Source organism: Cynocephalus volans, chromosome 5 (genome assembly GCF_027409185.1).
Source record: "Cynocephalus volans isolate mCynVol1 chromosome 5, mCynVol1.pri, whole genome shotgun sequence".
Taxonomy (NCBI): domain Eukaryota; kingdom Metazoa; phylum Chordata; class Mammalia; order Dermoptera; family Cynocephalidae; genus Cynocephalus; species Cynocephalus volans.
Window position 1 is genome coordinate 44972628 of NC_084464.1, and position 24457 is coordinate 44997084.

The 24457-nt window shown below is 47.3% G+C and overlaps 4 protein-coding genes across 4 annotated transcripts; 3 read left to right on the forward strand and 1 right to left on the reverse strand.

Annotated features, from left to right (window-relative positions):
* The first annotated feature begins 21 nt into the window (after positions 1 to 21).
* On the forward strand, positions 22 to 4307 carry RPS18 (ribosomal protein S18). The gene is made up of 6 exons (XM_063096808.1): positions 22 to 97; positions 611 to 709; positions 3580 to 3666; positions 3747 to 3848; positions 3965 to 4056; positions 4185 to 4307. Exons 1-6 carry the CDS (start codon positions 95 to 97, stop codon positions 4258 to 4260), a joined length of 459 nt encoding a protein of 152 aa, XP_062952878.1. The 5' UTR covers positions 22 to 94; the 3' UTR covers positions 4261 to 4307.
* Positions 4308 to 5250: 943 nt separating this feature from the next.
* B3GALT4 (beta-1,3-galactosyltransferase 4) lies at positions 5251 to 6402 on the forward strand. The gene has a single exon (XM_063096203.1). It carries the CDS (start codon positions 5251 to 5253, stop codon positions 6400 to 6402), a length of 1152 nt encoding a protein of 383 aa, XP_062952273.1.
* A 571-nt stretch (positions 6403 to 6973) lies between these two features.
* Positions 6974 to 22765, reverse strand: WDR46 (WD repeat domain 46). The gene is made up of 15 exons (XM_063097361.1): positions 22426 to 22765; positions 22100 to 22312; positions 21910 to 21990; positions 21654 to 21766; positions 21448 to 21535; positions 21264 to 21325; positions 20888 to 20992; positions 20471 to 20621; positions 20210 to 20345; positions 19499 to 19598; positions 8124 to 8437; positions 7891 to 7985; positions 7629 to 7724; positions 7361 to 7474; positions 6974 to 7245 (listed from the first exon to the last, which is right to left on the reverse strand). Exons 1-15 carry the CDS (start codon positions 22492 to 22494, stop codon positions 7144 to 7146), a joined length of 1839 nt encoding a protein of 612 aa, XP_062953431.1. The 5' UTR covers positions 22495 to 22765; the 3' UTR covers positions 6974 to 7143.
* A 134-nt stretch (positions 22766 to 22899) lies between these two features.
* Positions 22900 to 24195, forward strand: PFDN6 (prefoldin subunit 6). The gene is made up of 5 exons (XM_063097146.1): positions 22900 to 22943; positions 23082 to 23233; positions 23493 to 23563; positions 23645 to 23769; positions 24019 to 24195. Exons 2-5 carry the CDS (start codon positions 23170 to 23172, stop codon positions 24146 to 24148), a joined length of 390 nt encoding a protein of 129 aa, XP_062953216.1. The 5' UTR covers positions 22900 to 22943; positions 23082 to 23169; the 3' UTR covers positions 24149 to 24195.
* The last annotated feature ends 262 nt before the right edge of the window (positions 24196 to 24457 follow it).

Below are 24457 nucleotides of genomic sequence, written 5' to 3' on the forward strand. Positions count from 1 at the left end.
CCGCCTCTTCCGCCTGGAAGATATATAAGAATATTGCGTCACTTCCGCTCTCTCTTCCACAGCAGACCTGCACGTTGGCCCTGTTTTTGCAGCCATGGTAAGACTGGAGCCCGTGCCGGTATCCGGCGACATCGGAACCGGGGCTGGAAAGATCGGCTGTCAAGGTGCCGAGAGCGCCCTATCCTGGGGGCCTGCAGCTTTCTGCGTGGAGACTTGGATCCCGCCTCTGGGAAGGGATAACCAAAGACTTCCAGTTCCGAGGAAGGGTCACTCCCCGGGCGTCCGAAAACTGCCAAAGGCTTGGGCGTTTGTGGAGACCTCCGGCCTCCGCCACGCAGAGTGTACCTTTGGGAACGGGGAGAAAGATCTGCCTCCTCTTTCCAGTGGTTGCATTTTCCCGAGCCCTGAACGTTACATGTTCCTTCTCTGCAGTACTGAGGAGTTTGAGTTTGTCGTTATGGGAAAACCTAAGGGGTGGGATGGGCGGTCGTTGCTCTCTGTATGACAAGCTTAACGTTCCTGTTTGAGGTTGTTTGTTCACCTTAGCGACCTTACGGTTTGATGATAGTTCAGGGTGTCTTTATTTTTTCTCCATACTCTTTTCAATCAGTCTCTAGTGATCCCTGAGAAGTTCCAGCACATTTTGCGAGTACTCAACACCAACATCGATGGGCGGCGGAAAATAGCATTTGCCATCACTGCTATTAAGGTAATGTAGGGTAAGGAAAATGCAAATGAAACTTGGGTGGTTAAGACCTATGATTTAAAGAAGGCAAGGTTGGGGAAACAAGTTGCATCCGGATCACCTCGGCTGCTGCTCTAAGAAAAGTCAAAGGGTTAAGGGGATTAGTTATTCCCTTATCCCTTACCATGTTTACCACAAGAAGTAAGTAGTAAAAACCAAAAAGTGGTCTAAGGTCAAGCCAAAACATCTCACCTGGGGAGGTGGGGAGTGGGTATGGTTGCCTACCTGAATTCACTAAAATTCTCCTGGATCATCAGCTTGTGAGATCCCTTCTAGATGGGGTTTCTTCCGACTCCACCCCCTTCCTCTCTCAGGGCATCATAACGGTAACCATTCCTGGGAAATTTATATACCCTGAAAATTGTATAATTATTGTACATCTTGAGTGATGAGTAAAAAATGCCAACAGATTCTGAGTGAAGAAACCTATAGTTGGGGAGTGGAAGGGGTGTAAGCAGGATATTGACTTAGATGCCAAAGGTGAAATTCAGTGCTTCCTTCCAGTTGAAGTGGGAACCAGTACATGCCTCTGGCTTGTTGCAAGAATTGGTGAATGCATTCTCTTTATGATCCTAATGAACTGGCATTAACAGATAGGGGCATAATTTTTTTTTTTAATTAAAACAGAATTAGTTTTGGAAATAGCTAATGTCTTTCTTGCCTACCAGTATATATATTCTATAGGGGCAGGGCTAGGCCTGTCTTGCTCACAATCTCCAGCTTCTGGTACATGGTAAGCAGTCATACAGTGGAATGGATGGTACTAGGGATACTGTTGCTGGTTTTGAGGGATTTAAAGAAAACTGATAAAATTTCACACAGGGATAAAATTAAGGGAGCCTGCTTAGCTGGAGGGATGCTCAGAGACTTAAAGATGGGTCTGTATTTATCAAAAGGTAAATTATATTAAACAGTTATTCCTAGCTTTGATTAATGAGGTTTATCATGTTCCCTTGATTTTTCATTCTGTACTGCAGGGAGCACAGCTCTCATTTGTTCTTAAATGGTATAGAAGAAGATTCCTTTCTTCTGTTAGACAGTCTTTCTGTGAAACTAGTAAGGCAGCGTAAAATTCAGTACCTGTTTCAGAAAGTTGCGCTATGAGGCTTAAGTGAGATAGTGAATGTAAAAGATGAGTATGGATAATAGGATGCTTCTGCTAAACCTGACCTCTCTGCTTCTCAAATTGACAGGGTTTGTTGTTACTTTGGGTTAACTTGGTAGTCAACTTACAACTCATGAAAAAACAGCTTAACTGAGGCATCTTCAGGTGGTTTGTGAGAGTCTGTGATGAGAGAAGCTTTTTGGGAAGAATGGAAGTTTACACAGGCAGGAGGGGGTGTTTATTGAGAGGTATTGTTTGTAGATGCTGTGAAATTATTCTATGCCATCCTCATTGTTTCCACTTGTATATTGCTATGGGTATTCTTTAAGGTTGGTCTGCTCTTCCTCTAAATCAGGGTGATAACTGCAGTTTATGGGTTACTTGGAAACGTGGAGGAGGAGGGAGCTGGAGCTGGTCAAAATGCCTGGGAGTTATCCACTGGCCTTGTTAACAAGGAAGTCTTGTTCTGCCAAAATGCCAGTGCCTTCATGAGTAACACAGCAATGCCAAGTTGGTGTCAGCTCTTCTGTTGTATAGTCCAGGCCTTTCAACTACAAAGATGAGAGTGAAACATTCACATCTGTACATAGTTAAGTTAAATTTGAGAGAGACTTAGACCCTGTTCTTCTGAATCAACCTGATAATTTGATCCTAGGTCACTTTCTTACAGAGAGGAAGTACCATCTGTTTTAGTTTACTAGGGCTACTGTAATAAGTTAAACAAAGCTGGCTTTTAAAACAACAGAAATTTATTCTCTCAGCTCTGTAGGCCAAAAGTCAGGAGTCAGCAGGACCATGATCCCTCTGAAGGCTCTAAGAATCCTGCCTTGCCTCTTCTTGTCTGCTGGTGATTGTCAGTGATCCTTGGTGTTCCTTGGCTTTTAGCTGCATTGCTCCAGTCTCTGTCATCATGTGGCCTTCTTCCTTCTGTGTTTCTGTGTCCTCTCTTACAAGGTCACCAGTTATTGGACTTAGGGCCCACCCTAATCCAGCATAACCTCATTTTACGTAATTGTTTCTGTAAAGATAAGGTTACATTGTGAGGTTTCAGGTGGACATAATGGGGGGCAGGTGGCTGTATTTAACCCAGCACATATGTCATCCTTCACTATCCAAACGAGTTTGGTTCATGTGTTAAGATGGCAAGAGGTGCCAGCACTGGTGCTGATATGCCACCACCAATGTAAGTTTGATTTGGGAAGAGTTAGCTCCCTAGATACTGGTCATCTCTGGGCACTGATAAAATCAAGTTTGTCATTTTGGAAGATTTTGATCGTGAAGATACTGTGACTTGCCCAAAGAATTGTGACCCTTAGAGACTGAGCACAAAGGACAGTCCTATATCTTGGCCAACCTTGTTAACTTGCAAGACCCAGGTTTTGCTGCATCAGCTTGGAAAGACAGGCCCTTTGTTCTCCACAATGTAGAAATCAAAAGGCACTTACTGACAACTACAGTTGCTAGACAATGAGAAAAAAGATCCTGCTTTTAAGGGGTTACTATCTATCCCAAGTTCTGTTTTTGATCTAGCCCTGCCCATAAAGTTTCTTTCTCCTTTCTACTTAATGATTAGGCTTTATATCTGCAAAGGTGGGTAAGGGAAGGGTGATCTGGGAAATTGTAAAGCACTAGATTATTGCAGGACCTACCTTTATGGGCTTTTTGAATAATGTGCTATAAGGTAAACCAAAAAAACAGATTCAAGCCTGATTCCAAAACTTCTCCTCAGGGTGTGGGGCGAAGATATGCTCATGTGGTGTTGAGGAAAGCAGATATTGACCTCACCAAGAGGGCAGGAGAGCTCACTGAGGATGAGGTGAGGACAAGAAAAGGGGTGGGGGTTGGGCCTACCTTTGAAAGGAGATTATTTAGATCTGACCTTGGTCTGCCTGCCAGGTGGAACGTGTGATTACCATTATGCAGAATCCACGCCAGTACAAGATCCCAGACTGGTTCTTGAACAGACAGAAAGATGTAAAGGATGGAAAATACAGTCAGGTGTGTGTTGAAATGGGAGGGATTGGAGGAAAGGAGGTGGGAAGGCTCGAATTAGAAATGGCCATAGGAGGTCAGGGAGTAAAATAAATGTGCCTCACTCTCTCCTCTGAATCCAGGTCCTGGCCAATGGGCTGGACAACAAGCTCCGTGAAGATCTGGAGCGACTGAAGAAGATTCGGGCCCATAGAGGGCTGCGCCACTTTTGGGGGTGAGTAGGGGGTGGTCTCATCTCCCTGCCTGCCCCTAGACACCCAGTGTTTTTCCTCAAGCTCAATCTTCCTTGTTGCAAAACTTCCTGCTGTGTATGACCTGTGACCCTCCTCTTTTCGCCTGCAGCCTTCGTGTCCGAGGCCAGCACACCAAGACCACTGGTCGTCGTGGCCGTACCGTGGGTGTGTCCAAGAAGAAATAATCTGTAGGCCTTGTCTGTTAATAAATAGTTTCTATACCTATGGTTTCCTTTGTGGTTCTCTCCTTTCTTCTGGTGATACTGATGCTGGGCCCCGTTGGTCATTTCTCCCTTTCCACTTAGCTGGGGGTTTCCCCACTCACCTTCCCAAACTGCCATTGATCTTAGCAATGGTGATGCCACTTCCCCCACCTGAAGTAACTCTCTATGTAGCTAGTGATGTCCCACCCTGCAAAGTATGTAGAGGTATGAGGGAGCAGCAACATTCACAATCTTGAGGGGGGAGCCCAGACCTGTTTTAAGACAACCAAGTCCCCTTGTGTTGGTGTGTAGAACGGTTGTGGAGTGTGCGGGTAGCTGAGCTTAACCAGTCGCATCTCAGGTGGGTTATTTGCAGGTCTTGACCACCCTAGGTTTCTAAAAGATGGGGTCCGGTATGTAGTCCAAAATCGGAAAATTGGTTGTGGGCTGGTGCATATAAAATTAGCAGCTACGGGGGCAAAAACAGGCACGGACTTAGGTGACCCGGAAGGGCTGGGCTGCCGGCAGAGAGATGAAGCGTGTGTGTGGGGGTCAGGGTGGGGAGCAGCAGGACAAAGCGGTCCGGTTGCATTTCGCACAGCCCCGCTCCCTCCCGCTCGGATTCTGCCGCGCTGCTCAGATGTCGCTTCCGGCGGGGATGATGTGAACGCGCAGCGCGGGGCTGGAGGGAGGCGGGGGAGGGGCCGCGGCACAGCAATCGGCCAGCCATGGAACCGGTACTGGAGGCGTGCTCGCGAAGACAAGGTAACCATCCCGGCAGCTCCAGCAGTGGTCCCCGCGTGCGCCGCCTCCCCTCTCCGCCCAAGGTGCGCTGGTACTGGCCGCGTGCTCCACCCACCCCATCCCAGGTGTGGCCGGTTAGTGGCCCTCCCTTGACCCGCACACGGGCGATCTCCGCGCTCCATCTTCTAACCACCCTCCTTTCCCTCCAGATCCCTTGACTGCCACACCATGCCCCTCAGCCTCTTCCGACGCCTTCTTCTTGCCGCTCTCCTGGTGGCGATCGTCTGGACCCTCTTTGGGCCCTCGGGGATAGGGGAGGAGCTGCTGAGCCTCTCGCTAACCTCCCTGCTTCCAGTCCCAGCCTCGCCAGGGCCGCCCCTGGCCCTGCCCCGCCTCTTGATCCCGAACCATGAGGCCTGCGGTGGTCCCGGCGCCCCTCCCTTCCTGCTAATCCTGGTGTGCACGGCCCCGGAAAATCTGAACCAGAGAAACGCCATTCGGGCCTCGTGGGGCGGACTGCGCGAGGCGCGGGGGCTCAGGGTACAGACGCTTTTCCTGTTGGGAGAGCCCAAGGAGCAGCACCCTTCCTTGGGCCCCCACAGCAACGAACTGGCCAGGGAGTCAGCAGCCCAGGGGGACATCTTGCAGGCGGCCTTCCAGGACTCCTACCGCAACCTCACCCTCAAGACCCTCAGCGGGCTGAACTGGGCCAACAAACACTGCCCCATGGCCCGCTACATCCTCAAGACAGACGACGATGTGTATGTCAACGTCCCTGAACTGGTATCAGAGCTGGTCCTTCGAGGAGGCGGCCGTTGGGAGCAATGGGAAAGGGTCATGGAGCCCCAGAAAGAGGCTGAGGTTGGAGATGAAAAGCCAGGAGGCCAGGCCTTAGGGGGAGAGGCAGTGCCTCTTCTGTACCTGGGCCGTGTGCACTGGCGAGTGAACCCCTCTCGGACACCAGGGGGCCGGCACTGTGTATCAGAGGAGCAGTGGCCTCACACCTGGGGCCCCTTCCCACCCTATGCCTCCGGCACAGGGTATGTGCTGTCAGCTTCGGCTGTGCAGCTCATTCTGAAGGTGGCTAGCCGGGCACCCCCTCTGCCATTGGAGGACGTCTTTGTGGGGGTAAGTGCCAGACGAGGAGGCCTCGCCCCAACCCACTGTGTCAAGCTGGCTGGCGCCACTCACTACCCCCTGGACCGGTGCTGCTATGGGAAATTCCTGCTGACATCCCACAAGTTGGACCCCTGGAAAATGCAAGAAGCCTGGAGGCTGGTGGGCGGCTCTGATGGGGAAAGGACTGCGCCCTTCTGCTCCTGGCTCCAGGGTATACTGGGCATCCTGCGGTGTCGAGTAATAGCCTGGCTTCATAGCTGAGAGTTCCTGGGGCCACAGGAGAGGACTGAGGAGCTGAGGGTCCAACCAGCACGCCCAGGACCTTCTCTCTCCCAGGCCCAAGGCAGAGGCCCTAGCTGGCTGCAGCTATCTATGAGCTAGTTTCTTCATATGAGACCCTCAGTCTCATCAAAGAACAGGGATATAGGAGACACCTAAGGGCCTGGTCTGCCAGCCCCAAGGATGGTCATCAGGAAGAGATAAAAATGCTGGGATTGTTCTCTCCAGCCAGGGCAGAAGAGGGGCATGAGCTCCTCAATAAACTTGTCTCTCCACCTCTTCGAGTGCAGTGTGGTCTTCACCAGGGCTCTCAGAATACAAACCCAGAGAGCCCAGAGGCTGCCAGACCCTGTTGGATGGGAAGGACATCTCCAGGGACATGGAGAGAGAGGACAGCCTCCCTGAGAAGGAAGGCCCCCAAAAGGCAAGGCTAAGGCGACAGCAACCATGGGATATGGGGTTGGGACAGAGGCAGCACACTACCTCTGGTCCTACATTAGCCCCACACTGGGCAAGGAGTAGGGGGACAGGTCCACAGGATGATCCAGACACATTATCCAAAAAATTGCTTTCCTTTTTAATACCAACCCACCCCAGCATCCAGCTGTCCACCACTAGTTGGGGAGGAGGCCACATTGCCCCCCGTCATTCCAGGGAACAGTCATTTCCCTACAGGTGATTCTGGGGAGAGACTGTTGTTCCCAGGCCATCCTGGAGCCTGGCTCAGTGCACAAATCTGTCCAGGGCAGATGGCCAGGTGCCCATGGGCTTGGCCTTCTCTTGCTTATGCTGCTGCTGCTCCTCAAGGCTCTGCCGGACCTTGTCCTAGGAGGCAAGGGGAGGACACAGGGGCAAGGTGAGAATTGGCAGGCTGGCAAGGCCAGAGGCACAAGAAGGAGGGTGTAACCTGTGGGTCCCTAGGTGTGAGGCACTCATTTACCCTGTGCTCCTTGTCCTTGACCTTCCTCTTCCTCTTCACCAGGTTTGCCGTAGAGCTGCGGCCCTTCTGCTTTGGCTTTGGCTGGAAGGGGGCCTTGGCCTCGGGGTCATAGCCCTGACAGAGGGGACAGGAATGAAAACTTTAACAGCCTCAGAGTCAGGGAACTGGCAGCACCCACCCGCTGTGCCACACTTCTGGGGACAGGCCCATGGAGGGGAGAAGAGGTGGGGGTGAGGAAGGGCCTGGGCACTCAGGACCTGCTCCATACCAGCCTCTCTATCCGCTCCTTCTTTTCCTGCTCCAAAGAGATGATGTCAACCTCCGCCAGGCCTCGTGGGTCTAGACAAATGAGCTCTGCAGGTACCTGAGGATATGTATCATAGAGGGACAGGAATGGGTAACAAGCCACAGGAGGGTGGCACCAAAGAGAAGCCAGGGAGGTTTCTGAACCCCACTCTTCCCAGGATCCCCAGGATGACAGCACTGCCCCAAACCACACACAGACAACCTCTCCGGCAGAGGGAGCTCACCTTCTCCAGCAGAGCTTTCACCTCCCACTCCTGGCGCTGCTTCCGGCTTCTGTAAGGGTTACTCTCCAGGCCATCGAAGTTGGGCTCAGCAGCCCCTGAAGGGAGGGAGGAGCATGGAGCCATAAGCAAGAACCCAGTCCAATATCTCCAGCACTACCAAGCCCCTTGCTCTTGGCTGTCTTAGGCCCATCCAGAGTTCATTCACCTCGAGCCCCATGCACTGGCCCACTCACCAGGGACCAGCATGCTGGTGATGCCTCCACTGTGCCCCACCCCCAACACATCTTCAAAGGGGCAGAACTGAAGGCCATGCACGTGGCCAGAAAGCCGATGGGTGAGGTAGGGCTTCTCCAGGGAGGGTGGGCTGGCCTTGCCCTGCCCTGCCCATATGTTGACGACATCACCCATTCCGGCAACCAGGAGTCCCCGCTGGGAGAAGGATAGTTGCCCTGCTCCCTGGGGCAGAGTCCGAGCGCTCAGAGGCTCGAACGTCCCTCGCAAGTCAAAGATCTTCAGCTGGTGGTCCAGGCCAGATGTGGCCATGTACCTGGTGGGGGAAAGGGAATCAATTAATCTGTCAGCATGGGTTCACTAAGCAAGCCTGTGCTCAGACTCCAGGCATCAAGTCTTGATGGGGGAAAAAAAATAATAATAACCACTACCATTCCACTAAACATTCCACAGGCATGACTAAGTTAAGCCTCACACAACTCAGTACTATTTTTATTTCTCTTTTACAGATGAGGAAACCGAAACTCAGAGAAAGGAAATGCGTTAGTGAATGACTGAACTAGGATTCAAGTCAGGCCCGTTTCTTTAATGTCTGCCCTCTGACCTACCATCACCATAGTCCCCTCTCAAGACACTTGAATCAAGGGAAGAACACACACAACAGTGTACCTAACTGTTATGTTCCACTGCACGGACAGGCAAGCAAAGCAGCTCACAAAGGGAAAGAGCATGTGCAGTGGGCAAGGAAGGCTTAATGGGAAAGGTGGGATTTGAGCCATTCTAGATACTTCTCGAGAAAGCACAAGAAACATACAGCAGGTAGAGATGCATTAACACCAGAGTGTGGAGACAGTGAGACGGAAGCAGAGGTTTGTTGTCAGGATTGGTTAGAAATATGGTGAAGAAAATCAGGTGGACATAAATAGTACGGTTTTCTATTTTTGTGGCTGGCTGGTAAGGGGATCCGAACCCTTCACCTTTGTGTTATCGCACCACGCTCTAACCAACTGAGCTATCCAGTCAGCTCTGTAGGGCTTCTTTAAAGTCAGACTTTAAACTCAGCTCATTATCATAACAATGCTTTCTGGCAATGAAAAATCACAAATTGAAGACTGTACAGACTTGAGAAAACCTACTTAGAAAGTAGTGAAGTACAGTGGTTCCCCTTTATCTGTGGGCGATATGCTCCAAGGCCCCCAGTCAATGCCAGAAACCACAGACAATACCAAACCCAATTGCTATCTTTTTTTGTTTTTCTTTTTGTTTTGTTTCAGTGGCTGGCTGGTACTAGGATACGACCAATTGCTATTGATCAGAACACATTTCTCTTCGTGTCTTCCACCCACAAACTTAATGTCTTTTCCATCTTAACTAAGCACTTATCACATACTGTGGCTGCAGCTTTTGTAGTTTGAGGTGCGGCAGCAAAACTAGCACGAGTTTTTCCTTCACAATTTCACAAAAAATTCATTCTTACTGTAGATCTTAGTAACCTCAGCATACGACTTTTTTTTCTTTCCTTATTAAGTTGAAAACTTTCACCTTTTCACTTAAAGGAAGCACTTTACAGCTTCTCTTTAGCATATCCAAATTGCCAGCATCACTACTCTTGCATTTTGGAGCCATTATTAAGTCAAATAAGGGCAACTTAAATACAAGTACCATGATACCTTGAGAGTCAATCTGATAACCAAGATGGCTACTAAGTGACAACAGGCAGGTGGCATATACAGCTGGACAAAGGGATGATTCACATCCCAGGCTGGCCAAAGCAGGACTACATGAGATTTCATGACACTACTCAGAACAGTGTGTAATTTTAAACCTATAAACTATTTCTGGAATTTTCCATTTAATATTTTTGGAAGGCAGTTTACTGCAGGTAACTGAAATCACAGAGAGCAAAATAGCAAATGGGGGGGGGGACTACAGTAATGCACTAGAAGACCCTGCCCTGCCTCTCTCTTTGCTTTCAGGAAGGGCAAGGTTGGTGACCAAATCCTCTCAAGGATCATGCACTGCATAAGGTGTTTAGTTTCAGATTCTGGAGTTTATCTCTGTTCAAGTTGTTCATAAGAGAGAGGGACCAACCAGCCAGGCGATATATATTTGCCAAGGGGCCAAGGATGGTCTTTTTTGCTTTGGCTGTGAACTCAGGAGGGGACTGAAGAGTTCCTATGAGCAGAGACTCACCCTGTGATGGAGCCCAGTAGATGCTCAGCTGGGTACTTCTCCTGACAAGACATCATCATTAGGGCCCCAACTCCATCAGAGAAGAAGGCCATCAGTACAAACCAGGAATGACTGAGGGCTCTTGGGACACAGGGTCACTCCTTTCGGTGAACTGACAAGGGCACATGCTGGCTGCTCTCCCCCTGACAAATCCATCTATGGGATCCCCTCGGTAAATACCAGCCCAGCAACCAGGTGGGAGTCCAGGCCACACTACCATACTACTACACTTGCAAGAAGCAGTTCAGCTTTGAGAAGCTAATCCAATCCAATGCTAATGCAGACTTCCAGAAAACTCCCTGAGAAAGATGGTCAGCTTCATCTCTGGAGCTCCCATGGCCTGTCTGAGGAGCTCTTGAGGAGGTCCAGAGATCAGCAGGGATGTGCCTGAGAAGAAGGACCAGAACTGTTCCACATTGAGGTGTTGACTAAACCCCAGGCCTCAGTGAACTAAAAAGCCTTAGGCACAGGAGCAGCTAAGACCCAGGCAGCTCAGGAAGGCAAACTACAGCTTAGGCCCAGTGGCCCACAGAAGGCAAAAAGCCTCAGGCACGCCTCCCCACTGTCCTAGAGCCAGGCTGGCACAGACATGGAGTAAAAAGGATGGAACCAAATCACTTGTCCACAAAGATACAACTATGGAAGGCCAAGGGGTCCGAGCATCCCTAAGCCTTTCATAAGTTGGTAGCCACTGGAGTTTTCCTTTTCCTATGCATTTGCTTATTGATTTTCTTTAAGACAACTTGTAAATAAACTTAGGTAGTTTAGACTTATTATAGGAGATTCCCAAGCAGCAGTGTAAAGGAGAAAAGCAGCTTGTGGGAAAGATTATTCTGACAACAACACCCAGGACATGTCAGGAAGATCTGGAGGCTGGAAACTGGCTGTATCGCTAGTGTCTACTGGAGACAACAAGGATGGAGAGAAACAGAGCTGGGAGGGACCCCTGAGGAAAAGCAGTCAGGACTTCATAGGTGGTCATGAGTAGTAATGAAGCAATGCCACCAAAGACAGTCTCAGAGCCTGGGGACCCAGAAAACACTCAGTAAACAGAGCTTTTGATCCCCATTATTACTGATGGCTGAAGAACGTGGGAGATATGCAGCTAGCTGGAGGAATCAAAGATGTCAAAATCTGAGTGACAGGAAAATTCAGAGTGAATAGGAGCAGATAAGGAAGAACTCTGGGAGTGGTAACCTATCCAGGGATGATAGAAGACAGCTGAGTAGAAACCAAATGCACCACCAGGCCAATCATTCCGTAAACTACGGCCACCTCCGTTTGTACATAAAGTGTAACTGGACCACCACACCAGGGTAGGCTCAATGGTTCATCCTTATATCCCCAGAACCTCTCAGCACAGAGCCCAGCCCACAGCAGGTGCCCAGTGAATGCCTGGCAGGTGAAAGGAATTAGAGGAAAATACAAATCAGACAGAACAGCCTTGGGAAAAAAAGATTATCTTTAACGAGGACGATGATGAGTGCAGCGCTCCATCTTTGCTAGGCACTGTGCTAAACGTTTCGTAAGCCTTAGCTCATTCTAATGTAAGGGCTTTACACCAATGCCTGGCAAACTAACACCCATGAGCCAAATCTGGCCCACCATCTATTTCTATACAGCCCACCAGCTGAGAATGGTTTTTACATTTTTAAATGGTTGAAAAAAAAAAGAATATTTTGAGACTTGTGAAAAGTAAATGAAATTAATATTTCAGTGTCCACAAATAAAGATTTACTGGAACATAGCAAAGTAGATTCCTTTTTTTAATTAAAAAATTTTAATTTAGGGCCGGCCCATGGCTCACTCGGGAGAGTGTGGTGCTGAGAACACCAAGGCCCCGGGTTCGGATCCCATATAGGGATGGCCGGTTCGCTCACTGGGTGAGCGTGGTGCTCACAACACCAAGTCAAGGGTTAAGATCCCCTTACCGGTCATCTTTCAAAAAAAAATTTTTTTTAATTTAGGTTTTGCTTCAGGGAGAAAAAGAGGAAAGTTCAGGTCCTTGCTGTTCCCTTTGGGAGGTGCTTGGTTTTCTATGCACATGGAAAGTGAAAACAATAGAGAAACTGACTGATGTGATACATTTTCTAACAAGCTCCAGGAGCTAGAAGACCAGGCTTTCATTGGTCTGTTCCTCAGAGTATTGCACCTAGGATACAATGTTGTGGTCTTCACATCCTAAGTGGAGGTCAAGATGGCAGAAGAGGAGAGCTGCCTGCCACTTTTCCGCCACGAGTAGAAGCAGCCTGAGGCCCGCGCTAGATGCAGCTGTAGCAGAATTGGCGCAAAGGAACAGCTTCGAAAGGGTGTCTTTACCCTGCCGAGAACCGGGAATCTTCCCCCAATCCGCGCGTGCGACCCGCCGGTGTGCTGCAGCCCGCGTCGCAGCCGTAGCCGCAGACGTGGAAACATGGAGGCCTGAGCCGGCGTGTGTCACCCCGGGCTGCAGCGTTGACTACGGATTCTGAACCCCCGCCCCCACCCGCCCGTCCCTGGAGCTGCAAGCGAATCAACCAGCGGTGGAGACAGGGAGACGTCCAGCAGGAGAGGCAGAATTTCCACGGAGACCACACGCCCTGCGGGACCACCACTGCGTGATCCAACAGGTAGGCTTCACTGCCGCCACCCAGCTTCATTCCCAGCCCAGCCCAGTGCACACAGAGCAGGGAGACATCCAGCAGGGGAGGCAGGAACTCCACAGGGTCCGCGCTGCTGCTGAGGCAATCCAGCAGCAGGTAGGCTTCACCACCGCCACCCAGCTCCATCCCAAGCCCGGCCTAGCGCGCACAGAGCAGGGAGACATCCTGCAGGGGAAGGGGAAGCTCTGCAGAGACCACACGCTCTGCAGTGCCTCGGCGCATCCCAACAGCCCGGACCAGAGCGCACGGAACAGGGAGTCACTGAGGTAGCGATACCAAATTGGCAACCACAGCAACATCTTACTCAGTCAATACTGTCAAACCTGAGGACTGTGAAACCCCCTGCCACAATGAATAAACAACAAAGAAAAGATAGAAATACGAAAAATCAAGAAAGTGCACCACCAAAAGATAATAAATCTCAAGCTCTAGATCCTATAGAACAAAAAGACCTTGAAATGACTGACAAGGAATTTCAAGTGATAATTCTAAGGAAACTGAATGAGATACAAGAAAACTCAGCTAGACATCATGATGAAATGAGGAAAAGTATACAGGACCTGAAAGAGGAAATGTACAAGGAAATCAACGCCCTGAAAAAAAATGTAGCAGAACTTGCCAAGTGAAGAAGTTATTCAGCGAAATAAAAAACACAATGGAGAGTTTAACCAGCAGGCTTGTGGAAGTTGAAGAGAGGACCTCTGAACTTGAAGATAGGCTGTTTGAAATAACACAAGCAGACAAATAAAAAAGAAAAAAGAAACAAAGGCATTGAAGAAAAGCTGAGAGAGATAACAGACAACCTTAAGCACTCAAATATCCAAGTCATGGGTATTCCAGAAGGGGAGGAAAAAGGAGATTGCATTGAAAACATATTCAACAAAATAGTGCCAGAAAACTTCCCAGGTATAGGAAAAATCACAGATCTTCAGATCCAGGAAGCTCAATGATCACCAAACGTATTCAACCCAAAAAGGTCGAATTGGCAAAACTCAAAGACAAAGAGAGAATCTTAAAAGCTGCAAGAGAGAAGCGTCAAATCACCTATAAGGTAGACCCAATCAGGCTATCATCAGACTTTTCATCACAAACCCTAAAAGCCAGAAAGGAATGGGATGATATATTCAAAATACTAAAAGACAGAGATTGTCAGCCAAGAATACGCTACCCTGCAGGGCTATCCTTCCGAAATGAAGGGCAAATAGTATATTTCTCAGACAAACAAAAACTGTGGGAGTTCACTACCACACGACCACCCTTACAAGAAATTCTCAAGGGAGTACTGGGTTTGGTTCCTGAAAAATAACTACCACTGCCATAAAAACCCAAGAAAAATCTAAAGCCACTAGTATAATAAAAATGGCATTCATGAAGAGAAAACAAACAAACAAAAAGGCTATCTACAACCTAAGGAACCAACAAACACAGAAAACAAACAGTAAATCAGAAAGCAAGGAAGAAAAGATACCTAAGACAACCAAACAACAATCAATAAAATGCTAGGAAGAAATCAACACTTTTCAATAACAACTCTTAATGTAAAAGGCTTAAATTCCCCAATCAAAAGACACAGACTTGCTGACTGGATTAAAAAGGAGGACCCAATTATATGCTGCCTTCAAGAGACCCACCTCACCCATAAAGACTCACATAGACTAAGAGTGAAAGGATGGAAAAAGATTTACCATGCAAACAGAAAAGAAAAACGAGCTGGAGTAGCTATTCTTATATCTGACAAAGTAGACTTTAAACTAAAAACCATAAAAAGAGAATGAGGGACACTACATAATGATAAAAGGACTGATCCATCAAGAAGACATAACAATCATAAATATGTATGCACCCAATGTTGGAGCAGCCAGATTTATAAAACAAACTCTATTAGACCTGAAGAAGGAAATAGACACTAATACCATAATGGCAGGGGACCTGAACTCCCCACTGTCAATATTGGACAGATCATCTAGGCAAAGAATCAGCAGAGAAACACAAGATCTAAACAATACTCTAGACCAATTGGACTTGGCAGCTATTTACAGAACATTCCACCCAGCAACCTCAGAATATTCATTCTTCTCATCAGCACATGGATCATTCTCCAGGATAGATCACATATTAGGTCACAAATCAAGTCTCAATAAATTCAAAAAAATTGGAATTATCCCATGTATTTTCTCAGACCATAATGGATTAAAACTAGAAATCAATAACAAACGAGATTCTGGAAACTATACAAACACATGGAAATTAAATAGCATTCGACTTAATGACATATGGGTCCAAGAAGAAATCAAGCAGGAAATCAAAAAATTTATTGAAAATAATGAAAATAATGATACATCATACCAAAACCTGTGGGATACTGCAAAAGCCGTATTAAGGGGGAAATTTATTGCATTAAATGCTCACCTCAGAAGAATGGAAAGATGGCAAGTGAGCAACATAACACTTCACCTTAAAGATCTAGGAAAACAAGAACAATCCAAACCTAAAGTTAGCAGACGGAAAGAAATCATTAAGATCAGAGCAGAACTTAATGAAATTGAAACCCAAAAAACAATACAAAAGATCAATGAATCAAAAAGTTGGTGTTTTGAAAAGATAAATAAAATTGACAAGCCATTAGCATGGCTAACAAAAAAAAGAAGAGAGAAGATTCAAATAACAAAAATTGGAAATGAAAAAGGTGATATTACAACTGATTCATCTGAAATACAAGGAATCATTCGAGACTACTGTAAACAACTATACGCCAACAAGTTTGAAAATCTGGAGGAAATGGATAAATTTCTGGACACACACAAGCTCCCAAAACTGAGCCATGAAGATATAGAAAATCTGAACAGACCAATAACATTACAGGAGATTGAAGCTGTTATCAGAAAGCTCCCAACAAAGAAAAGCCCAGGACCAGATGGATTCACAGCAGAATTTTACCAAACATTCAAAGAGGAATTGACACCAATTCTTTACAAACTATTCCAAAAGATTGAAACAGACGCAAGTCTCCAGAACTCTTTCTATGAAGCAAACATCATCCTGATACCAAAACCAGGTAAAGATATGACCAAAAAAGAAAACTACAGGCCGATATCCTTGATGAATATAGATGCAAAAATCCTCACTAAAATACTAGCAAATAGAATGCAGCAACACATACCTAAAATTATTCACCACGATCAAGTGGGATTCATCCCAGGGATGCAAGGTTGGTTCAACATACGCAAATCAAGAAATGTGATACACCATATTAATAAAATCAAACACAAGGACCATATGATCATCTCTATAGATGCTGAAAAAGCATTTGATAAAATTCAACACTCATTCATGACAAAGACCCTCTATAAGTTAGGTATAGATGGAAAGTATCTCAACATAATTAAAGCCATATATGATAAACCCACTGCCAATATCATCCTGAATGGGGAAAAGCTGAAAGCTTTTCCTTTAAGAACAGGAACTAGACAAGGATGCCCACTCTCACCACTCCTATTCAACATAGTGTTGGAAGTACTAGCCAGAGCAATCAGAGAAGAGAAGGAATTAAAGGGCATCCAGACTGGAAAAGATGAAGTCAAACTGTCCCTGTTTGCAGATGACATGATTCTATATATCGAACAGCCTAAAGCCTCTACAAAAAAACTCTTGGAGGTGATAAATGACTTCAGCACAGTAGCAGGATACAAAATCAACACACAAAAATCAGTAGCATTTCTATTCTCCAATAGTGAACATGCAGAAAGAGAAATCAAGAAAGCCTGCCCATTTACAATAGCCACCAAAAAAATAAAATACTTGGGAATTGAGTTAACCAACGATGTAAAAAATCTCTATAATGAGAACTACAAACCACTGCTGAGAGAAATTAGAGAGGATACAAGAAGATGGAAAGATATCCCATGCTCTTGGATTGAAAGAATCAACATAGTGAAAATGTCCATACTACCCAAAGTGATATACAAATTTAATGCAATCCCCATCAAAATTCCAATGACATTTTTCTCAGAAATGGAAAGAACTATCCAGACATTTATATGGAATAACAAAAGACCACGCATAGCCAAAGCAACGCTGAGCAAAAAACATAAAGCTGGAGGCATAACACTACCTGACTTTAAACTATACTACAAAGCTATAATAACCAAAACAGTATAGTACTGGCATGAAAACAGACACACTGATCAATGGAATAGAATAGAGAATCCAGAAATCAACCCACACACCTACAGTCATCTGATCTTTGACAAAGGCACCAAGCCTATACACTGGGGAAGAGACTGCCTCTTTAGCAAATGATGCTGGGAGAACTGGATATCAATATGCAGGAGAATGAAACTAGACCCACACCTTTCACCATATACTAAAGTCAACTGAAAATGGATTAAAGAATTAAATATAAACCCTGAAACAATAAAACTTCTTAAAGAAAACATAGGAGAGACACTTCAGGAAGTAGGACTGGACACAGACTTCATGAATACAACCCCAAAAGCACAGGCAACCAAAGGAAAAATAAACAAATGGGATTATATCAAACTAAAAAGCTTCTGCACAGCAAAAGAAACAATTAACAGAGTTAAAAGACAACCAACAGAGTGGGAGAAAATATTTGCAAAATATACATCTGACAAAGGATTAATATCCAGAATATACAAGGAACTCAAACAACTTTGCAAGAAAAAAACAAGCAACCCAATTAAAAAATGGGCAAAAGAGCTAAGTAGGCATTTCTCTAAGGAAGATATACAAATGGCCAACAGACATATGAAAAAATGATCAACATCACTCTGCATCCAGGAAATGCAAATCAAAACTACACTGAGATACCATCTCACCCCAGTTAGGATGGCTAAAATCCAAAAGACTCTAAACGATAAATGCTGGCGAGGTTGCGGAGAAAAAGGAACTCTCATACATTATTGGTGGCACTGCAAAATGGTGCAGCCTCTATGGAAAATGGTATGGAGGTTCCTCTAACAATTGCAGATAGATCTGCCATATGACCCAGCTATCCCACTGCTGGGAATATACCCAGAGGAATGGAAATCATCAAGTTGAAGGTATACCTGTTCCCCAATGTTCATCGCAGCACTCTTTACAATAGCCAAGAGTTGGAACCAGCCCAAATGTCCATCATTGGATGAGTGGATACGGAAAACGTGGTATATCTACACAATGGAATACTACTCAGCGATAAAAACGAATGAAATACTGCCATTTGCAACAACATGGATGGACCTTGAGAGAATTATATTAAGTGAAACAAGTCAGGCACAGAAAGAGAAATACCACATGTTCTCACTTATTGGTGGGAGCTAAAAATAAATAAATAAATTCACACACACATACACACACACACACACACACACACAAAAACCGGGGGGGAGGGGGGGAGACATAACAACAATAATTCTTTGAAGTTGATACGACAAGCAAACAGAAAGGACATTGTTGGGAGAGAGGGGGGAGAGGGAGGAGGGAGGGAGGTTTTGGTAATGGGCCACAATAATCAACCACATTGTATATCGACAAAATAAAATTAAGAAAAAAAAATTTTTTTTTAATTCAAAATTAAAGCATTTAAGCATTCATTTACTTATGCTGTGGCTACTTTCACTCTATATCAGTCAAATAGTAACGATAGAGACTGAGCATGGATCTTATCAATTTGCACTGCTGCTTGGCACACTACAAGCCACAGTAACACAGTTATAACTTGACAGCATTTTGAGAACCTCACACACCACCTATCTCATCACCTATCTGTGTCAAAAGATGTTTTCAAAGATGAAATACAAAAAATCTCTCTACAGATCATCATTAACAGATGAACATTCGCAATTTGATGATTTGGAACACTAACTTTGAACCTCAACTAGGCAAAATGTTATCGCCCAAAAAAGGAACTCAGTGCTGGCCAGTTAGCTCAGTTGGTTAGAGCACAGTGTTATAACACCAAGGTCAAGGGTTCAGATCCCCATATGGGCCAGCAGCCAAAAAAATTTTTTTAATTTAAAAAAAAAGGAATCCAATTCTTGCCATTAGTACACCTATATTACAAGGATAGCATATTCAATTATACTTTCAATTTAATCCCTTAAAAATTTGTTTTCTCATTATTTAAGTACCTACATAATACCCTTGATTTTGCCTCTTGGCCAGCATAACCTATAATTTTTTTTTTTTTTGGGGCGGCTGGCTGATATGGGGATCCAAACCTTTGACCTTGGTGTTGTCAACACTGAACTAACCAGCCAGACCTATATTTTCTACCAGGCTCTTTACAGAAAAAGCTTGCTGACCCCTGATCTAGGACACTCATATCCCCACTCGCAGGGTGAGGAAACTGTGGCACATGGAAGTTATGGCTGGTCAGTGTTAACAGCAGGATTTAAACCCAGGCAGCCTGGCTGCAGTCTGTACTCCTGAAGGCAGACTGCCTTCCATACCTTTCTGCCCAGCTGTGACCCCAACACACCATCCCCAAGCAACTGACTTACGTGCCTGTAGAATCCACTGTCACAGCCCGGACCCCACCACGGTGACAGAGAATTTTTGCCAGTGGCTCCTTCATGGCCGGACTCCATAAAGACACAGTACCTGCAAATAAGAGAAGAACTAAAGTTACTAATACTATCCTAACCCTGAGGTTGTTGAGCCTGGGATTAGATGGTGATGGAGTTTGGATGTGTTGTCCCCTCCAAAACTCTTGTGGAAATTTGATCTCCAATGTGGCAGTGTTGGAAACTGATTGAGTCATGGGGGAGGATCCCTCATGAATGGATTAATGCTCTCCCTGGGGGGGGGGGGGAAGTAATGAGTGAATTCTGGCTCTATTAGTTCCTGGGAGTGCTCGTTGCTAAAAAAGACCCTGGCACCTCCTCTCTCTCTTGCTTCCTCTCGCCATGTGATCTGCTTGTACCCGCTGGCTCCCTGCCACTTTCCACCATGAGTAGAAGCAGCCTGAGGCCCGTGCCAGATGCAGCTGTCCCAGAATCGTAAGCCAAATAAACCTCTTTCCTTTATAAATTATCCAGTCGCAGGTATTTCTGTTATAGCAACACAAAACGGACTAAAACAGATGGGGACTCAAGACCAAGAGGTAACAAGAGAGGGAAGTAAAGAGTAATTTTAAGGGACTTGCAAAATGCAAATACAGAAGAAAAGCAGGTCAGGACGGTCATAGAGTCGAAGCTAGGCCAGGCACTGACCATTGCTGTGTCCTAGATGGATGACGGCATTGTAAGGGTTCTGAGTCATGACATCCAGCCGCCCAGCCCGTGCATTCAGAGCTGCCACGATCTTCCCCACCGACACATCCAGGTAGGTCAGAAACCCTGTCTCTGACTGAAACAGAGAAAGAGAGAATGACAGAGTCTGATTTCCCTCTGCCTTCCCTCTACTGGAGTCCTAGAGGAGAAGCAGTCTTCCCAAGGGCTGCCACCCAGTCCCTGTGCTCCACAGCCACTCACAGCGGTGGCCAGGAGGAAGTGGAAGGGCAGGAACTCGAGCCGCGTTACTCTGTCACAGCGGCGGATGCAGTGGAGCTCGATCCCCTGGTTGTCGTAGATATGAAGCCAGCGGTTCTGAGCAACAGCAAGCAGTGCCTCAGAATGGAGAAATCTGGGGGCAGAGGAAGAGTGGTTCAATGGGAACTAGGAGGCCGGCCCGTGGCTCACTCGGTAGAGTGCGGTGCTGATAACACCAAGGCCACGGGTTCGGATCCTATATAGGGATGGCCGGTTTGCTCACTGGCTGAGCGTGGTGCTGACAACACCAAGCCAAGGGTTGAGATCCCCTTACCGGTCATCTTTTTTAAAAAAAAAAAATGGGAACTAGGGTCATTGGCTATCATTCAATCAGGGATGGGCTGTTTCACCCCCACTGACCGAATGTCCCGCACTGCCTCCATGACGTTGATCTCGCACATCAGCCTCTTTGTCACCCAGTCAAGGGCAGCCACATGACCCCGACGCCCTCCAAAAGCCAAGTGTCTGTTGGAGGTGGAGAACCAGACAGGATGTCAATGCAGGAAAGCACTCTGACTCAGACAGTTTGAAGTTTGCCCCACGCCAGCCCCTCCTCTCTAGGTGAGAAGAGAGATGTTGCTATAGATGGTCACCCTCACATACAAGCAAACTGCAGGACCTTCACCTCATCAACAACCCAAACATACAATGGGCATGGCTGGGGTGAGCATGGCTGAAGTGGTAAAGGAAACACAACCACACCTTAAGTTCAAGAGTCACTTGAATCCAACCTTACCTCCCAGTTCGAGAGTAGTTAAGTCTGTATGGTCCAAACTGCCTCAGATTCAAGTCAAAGTGCTAAGGAAAGAGAACAGTAAAGAAAATAGTGAAGAAAGAATAGGCTTCCCTCAATAATTCCCTCTTCTAGTCCCCATTCTTCTCTCATCACCAATCAACCCACTGGGCCCTTTCAGGCTCACTTTGGCTGCACTTGCAATGTCTACAGCCTCCACGATGTCAGCCTGGTGTATCTTTGCTGTGTCTTCCCCATCCTCCCCTTCCAGAAACCTGAAAGCGAGGGTTAGGATTGCAGTAAGGCTTCCCAGTACAGGGTAGGTGTACCAACACAAAAATGAGAGAGTCCCATAAATCAGGGGCTGGGGAGGCTCAGTTAGGGTCCACTCACCCAGGTTCCTCAACAAGCAGCAACTCAGAACGAGCAGCTTTGACACTGGTTTCCTCTTCCTCAGCTTCAGCCACCTCAAGTCTGCTTCGAGTTTTGGGCTTAGAATGTGGTAGCTAGAACATTGTTGGTGGGGGAGGAGTGGGAGAAGAACCAAGAGAATATGTAGGATCACAGGAGGGCCACCTGGCCCAGCCTTTGTCCACTCACCCAAACGCTCCTGCCTCCAACCCTTCCCCACTCTTCCGCTGGTCCTCACCTTTTTGGATTTGTCAATGCGACAGAATTTCTGGGCCACCTCCACAGGGATTGGAGCAGGGCCTGGGAATGGGTCCTGGGCCTGGGGCAAGGAGAAAACAGTTAGCAGACAGGCTCGTGTTGACCTCAACCCCTTTCACTCTCAAAGCACAAGTAGACCTGCCCCGCCAGCCATTAGGTCCTAGGCTCACCCCGGACAAGCTCCGCTGGGGGTCCGGATTCTTCCATTCTCGGGGTTTCTTCGGGAGCTGGGGCTTCTTGGAGATCCGAGACTTCTTTGGAATGCATGCGTTCTTTGGCCTCTGGGGGCGGAACTGCCGATTCCTCTTCTTGTTAGGAGTGGGCCCTGGAGAGGCTCCAGCAGTGGTCGGATCCGTCTCTTCCTCCCAGTACCGCTGCCTTTTCTATGAAAAAATGAGAAGCCCTAATACTCCGCAGCCCACGCCCTGTCCCCCGGCCTCCCCCCTCCGCGAACCCGCAGCTAAAAACTTCCCTTTCCACCCAGAGAGGCCTCTACCTTGCTCTTGGCCTGAAGTTTGTCCTTCTTGGGTGGGACACCCCTGCCCGGCTTGGGGGCTGTCTCCATCTCGCCCACCCGAACGACGATCCACGTGCAAAACTCTCAGCTGTCGCACGGTAGGCTCGGAAAGTCACGGAAGTCCTCTGGCCCTCATCCACTCAGCGCCGTGCCAGGCCTGAAGCCTTCTCAGCGTCATCTTGAATAAGGGCGCGCTCTCCTTTGAGGGGCGGGGCAGGCCTGGCACCGCTATCCCAAGCGGCAGCTTATGCCCAAGTAATGAAAGAAAGGCAAGTCCAGGGTCAGGGCCAAAGTAACGGTGCAGTTTCTTTTTCCAGATTAGTTTTCTCATGTTATTCACAACTTCCCGAGTCCAGTCTTTTTGGCAGAACGCCATTCATTAAACCTGTCAGAATTACATTTCCCGGCATATGTTAGAAGGCAACTTCCGGCGCCGTTTTTCCCAGCATTCCTTGTTTACTTCCGGGTTTGTAATACTGAAGGGAGAACGTGAGCAGGTTAGGGTTTCGGTTGAGGGGCTTGGGGGTCTCCTTTCGCCCTCCACCCCCTGGGGCCGGGATAGATTCGATATCTGGGACGGGAGAGGCTGCGGTGCCCGGAGGGGCTTCCTCTTGATAGTGCTGTCATTCTCGCAGGGCAGGCCAGAAAGTGGAGATCAGGTACCTTCCAGAGAGTGAGAACCCGGCGCCCCTCTCCCGCTCCCCACTGGCTTTCATCTCCGCTATGGCTGAGCTGATCCAGAAGAAGCTTCAGGGAGAGGTGGAGAAATATCAACAGCTCCAGAAGGGTAAGGGAGCAGGGTCGGTGTGGCTTCGCCCCAGTCTGCTCACAACCCAAAGCCATACCAATATAAGGTTTTTTGCCCTATCTGGGCCCCCGCGTGCAGCTACTTCCGCACCTTAGTACTCTTCCCTGCCCACTGACCCGTTGTCCCCATCCTGGTCTACTTCCATAGATTTTTTTTTTTCTTTTCTTTTTTTGACTAGGATCGTGGGGGTCGGTGGCACACTTGATGTTTCTAACCATGTCTTTCCTCCCACCCCCAGACTTAAGTAAATCCATGTCAGGGAGGCAGAAGCTTGAGGCACAACTAACAGAAAATAATATCGTGAAGGAGGTGAGGGACTGGGATTTGTGGGGCGAGGAAGGACCTGTGCTGGCTATGGTTCTAATCATACATGTCCCACTCCTCCGTCAGGAACTGGCCCTGCTGGATGGGTCCAACGTGGTCTTTAAACTTCTGGGTCCCGTGCTGGTCAAACAGGAGCTGGGGGAGGCTCGGGCCACAGTGGGAAAGAGGCTGGACTATATCACAGCTGAAATGTGAGTCTTTGTCCCACCACCCTGAACTGACAGCATTGGAGTAGAGATATTGAGGAACTATTGTAGAGTAGCTTTTCATAGTAGACCCCAGTTTTCCAGTTCTGACCCCCTCTTCCCTTTTAAACCCCCTTTTCCTCCCTCTTCTAGATCTCAAGTTTTCCACCAATCTCTTTCTTGTTTCCAGCTCCCCTCAATAGTTAAGTCCCACTAATTTCTCCTTTTCTGCTTGTGTCCCTTGTCTCTCCTCAGTAAGCGATATGAATCCCAGCTCCAGGACCTCGAACGGCAGTCAGAGCAACAGAGGGAGACCCTTGCTCAGCTGCAGCAGGAGTTCCAGAGGGCCCAGGCAGCAAAGGCAGGGGCTCCTGGGAAGGCCTGACCCCATGGTGCGGGGAGGGAGGGAGGGAAACAAGGCAGCTCTAGGGTCTATACTGTAGCTAATAAAATGTAAAAGCACCTGGCTCTTTTCTGACCAGCCACTTCTGTCATAATTGTCTTCATCCATTCCGCCAGCCCCTTTCATCTATCTGAAATGTCTCAAACCTACTTCTTACCTGTACGAGTATATGCAATCCTTGACACTCCCTTAACTTGGTTGGCTTGACCTTTTAGGAAACATGAGAAGGGCACTTACAATATAGCATGTTGTTGGGAATGTCACTTTAATTGAAGAACTCACAATTCTCTG

What these genes read in the sequence shown, in the direction of transcription:
- PFDN6 (XM_063097146.1), top strand. Translation starts at nt 23,170, where the DNA reads ATGGCTGAGCTGATCCAGAAGAAGCTTCAGGGAGAGGTGGAGAAATAT. An exon ending in ATATCAACAGCTCCAGAAGG is followed by an intron (nt 23,234 to 23,492) that starts GTAAGGGAGCAG and finishes TCCCACCCCCAG; the next exon opens with ACTTAAGTAAATCCATGTCA. An exon ending in GACTATATCACAGCTGAAAT is followed by an intron (nt 23,770 to 24,018) that starts GTGAGTCTTTGT and finishes GTCTCTCCTCAG; the next exon opens with TAAGCGATATGAATCCCAGC.
- RPS18 (XM_063096808.1), top strand. An exon ending in GAGAGCTCACTGAGGATGAG is followed by an intron (nt 3,667 to 3,746) that starts GTGAGGACAAGA and finishes TCTGCCTGCCAG; the next exon opens with GTGGAACGTGTGATTACCAT. An exon ending in AGGATGGAAAATACAGTCAG is followed by an intron (nt 3,849 to 3,964) that starts GTGTGTGTTGAA and finishes CTCTGAATCCAG; the next exon opens with GTCCTGGCCAATGGGCTGGA.
- WDR46 (XM_063097361.1), bottom strand. Translation starts at nt 22,494, where the DNA reads ATGGAGACAGCCCCCAAGCCGGGCAGGGGTGTCCCACCCAAGAAGGAC. An exon ending in ACATTGCAAGTGCAGCCAAA is followed by an intron (nt 21,326 to 21,447) that starts GTGAGCCTGAAA and finishes CTCTTTCCTTAG; the next exon opens with CACTTTGACTTGAATCTGAG. An exon ending in ACTTCCTCCTGGCCACCGCT is followed by an intron (nt 20,346 to 20,470) that starts GTGAGTGGCTGT and finishes TCTCTGTTTCAG; the next exon opens with TCAGAGACAGGGTTTCTGAC.
- B3GALT4 (XM_063096203.1), top strand. Translation starts at nt 5,251, where the DNA reads ATGCCCCTCAGCCTCTTCCGACGCCTTCTTCTTGCCGCTCTCCTGGTG.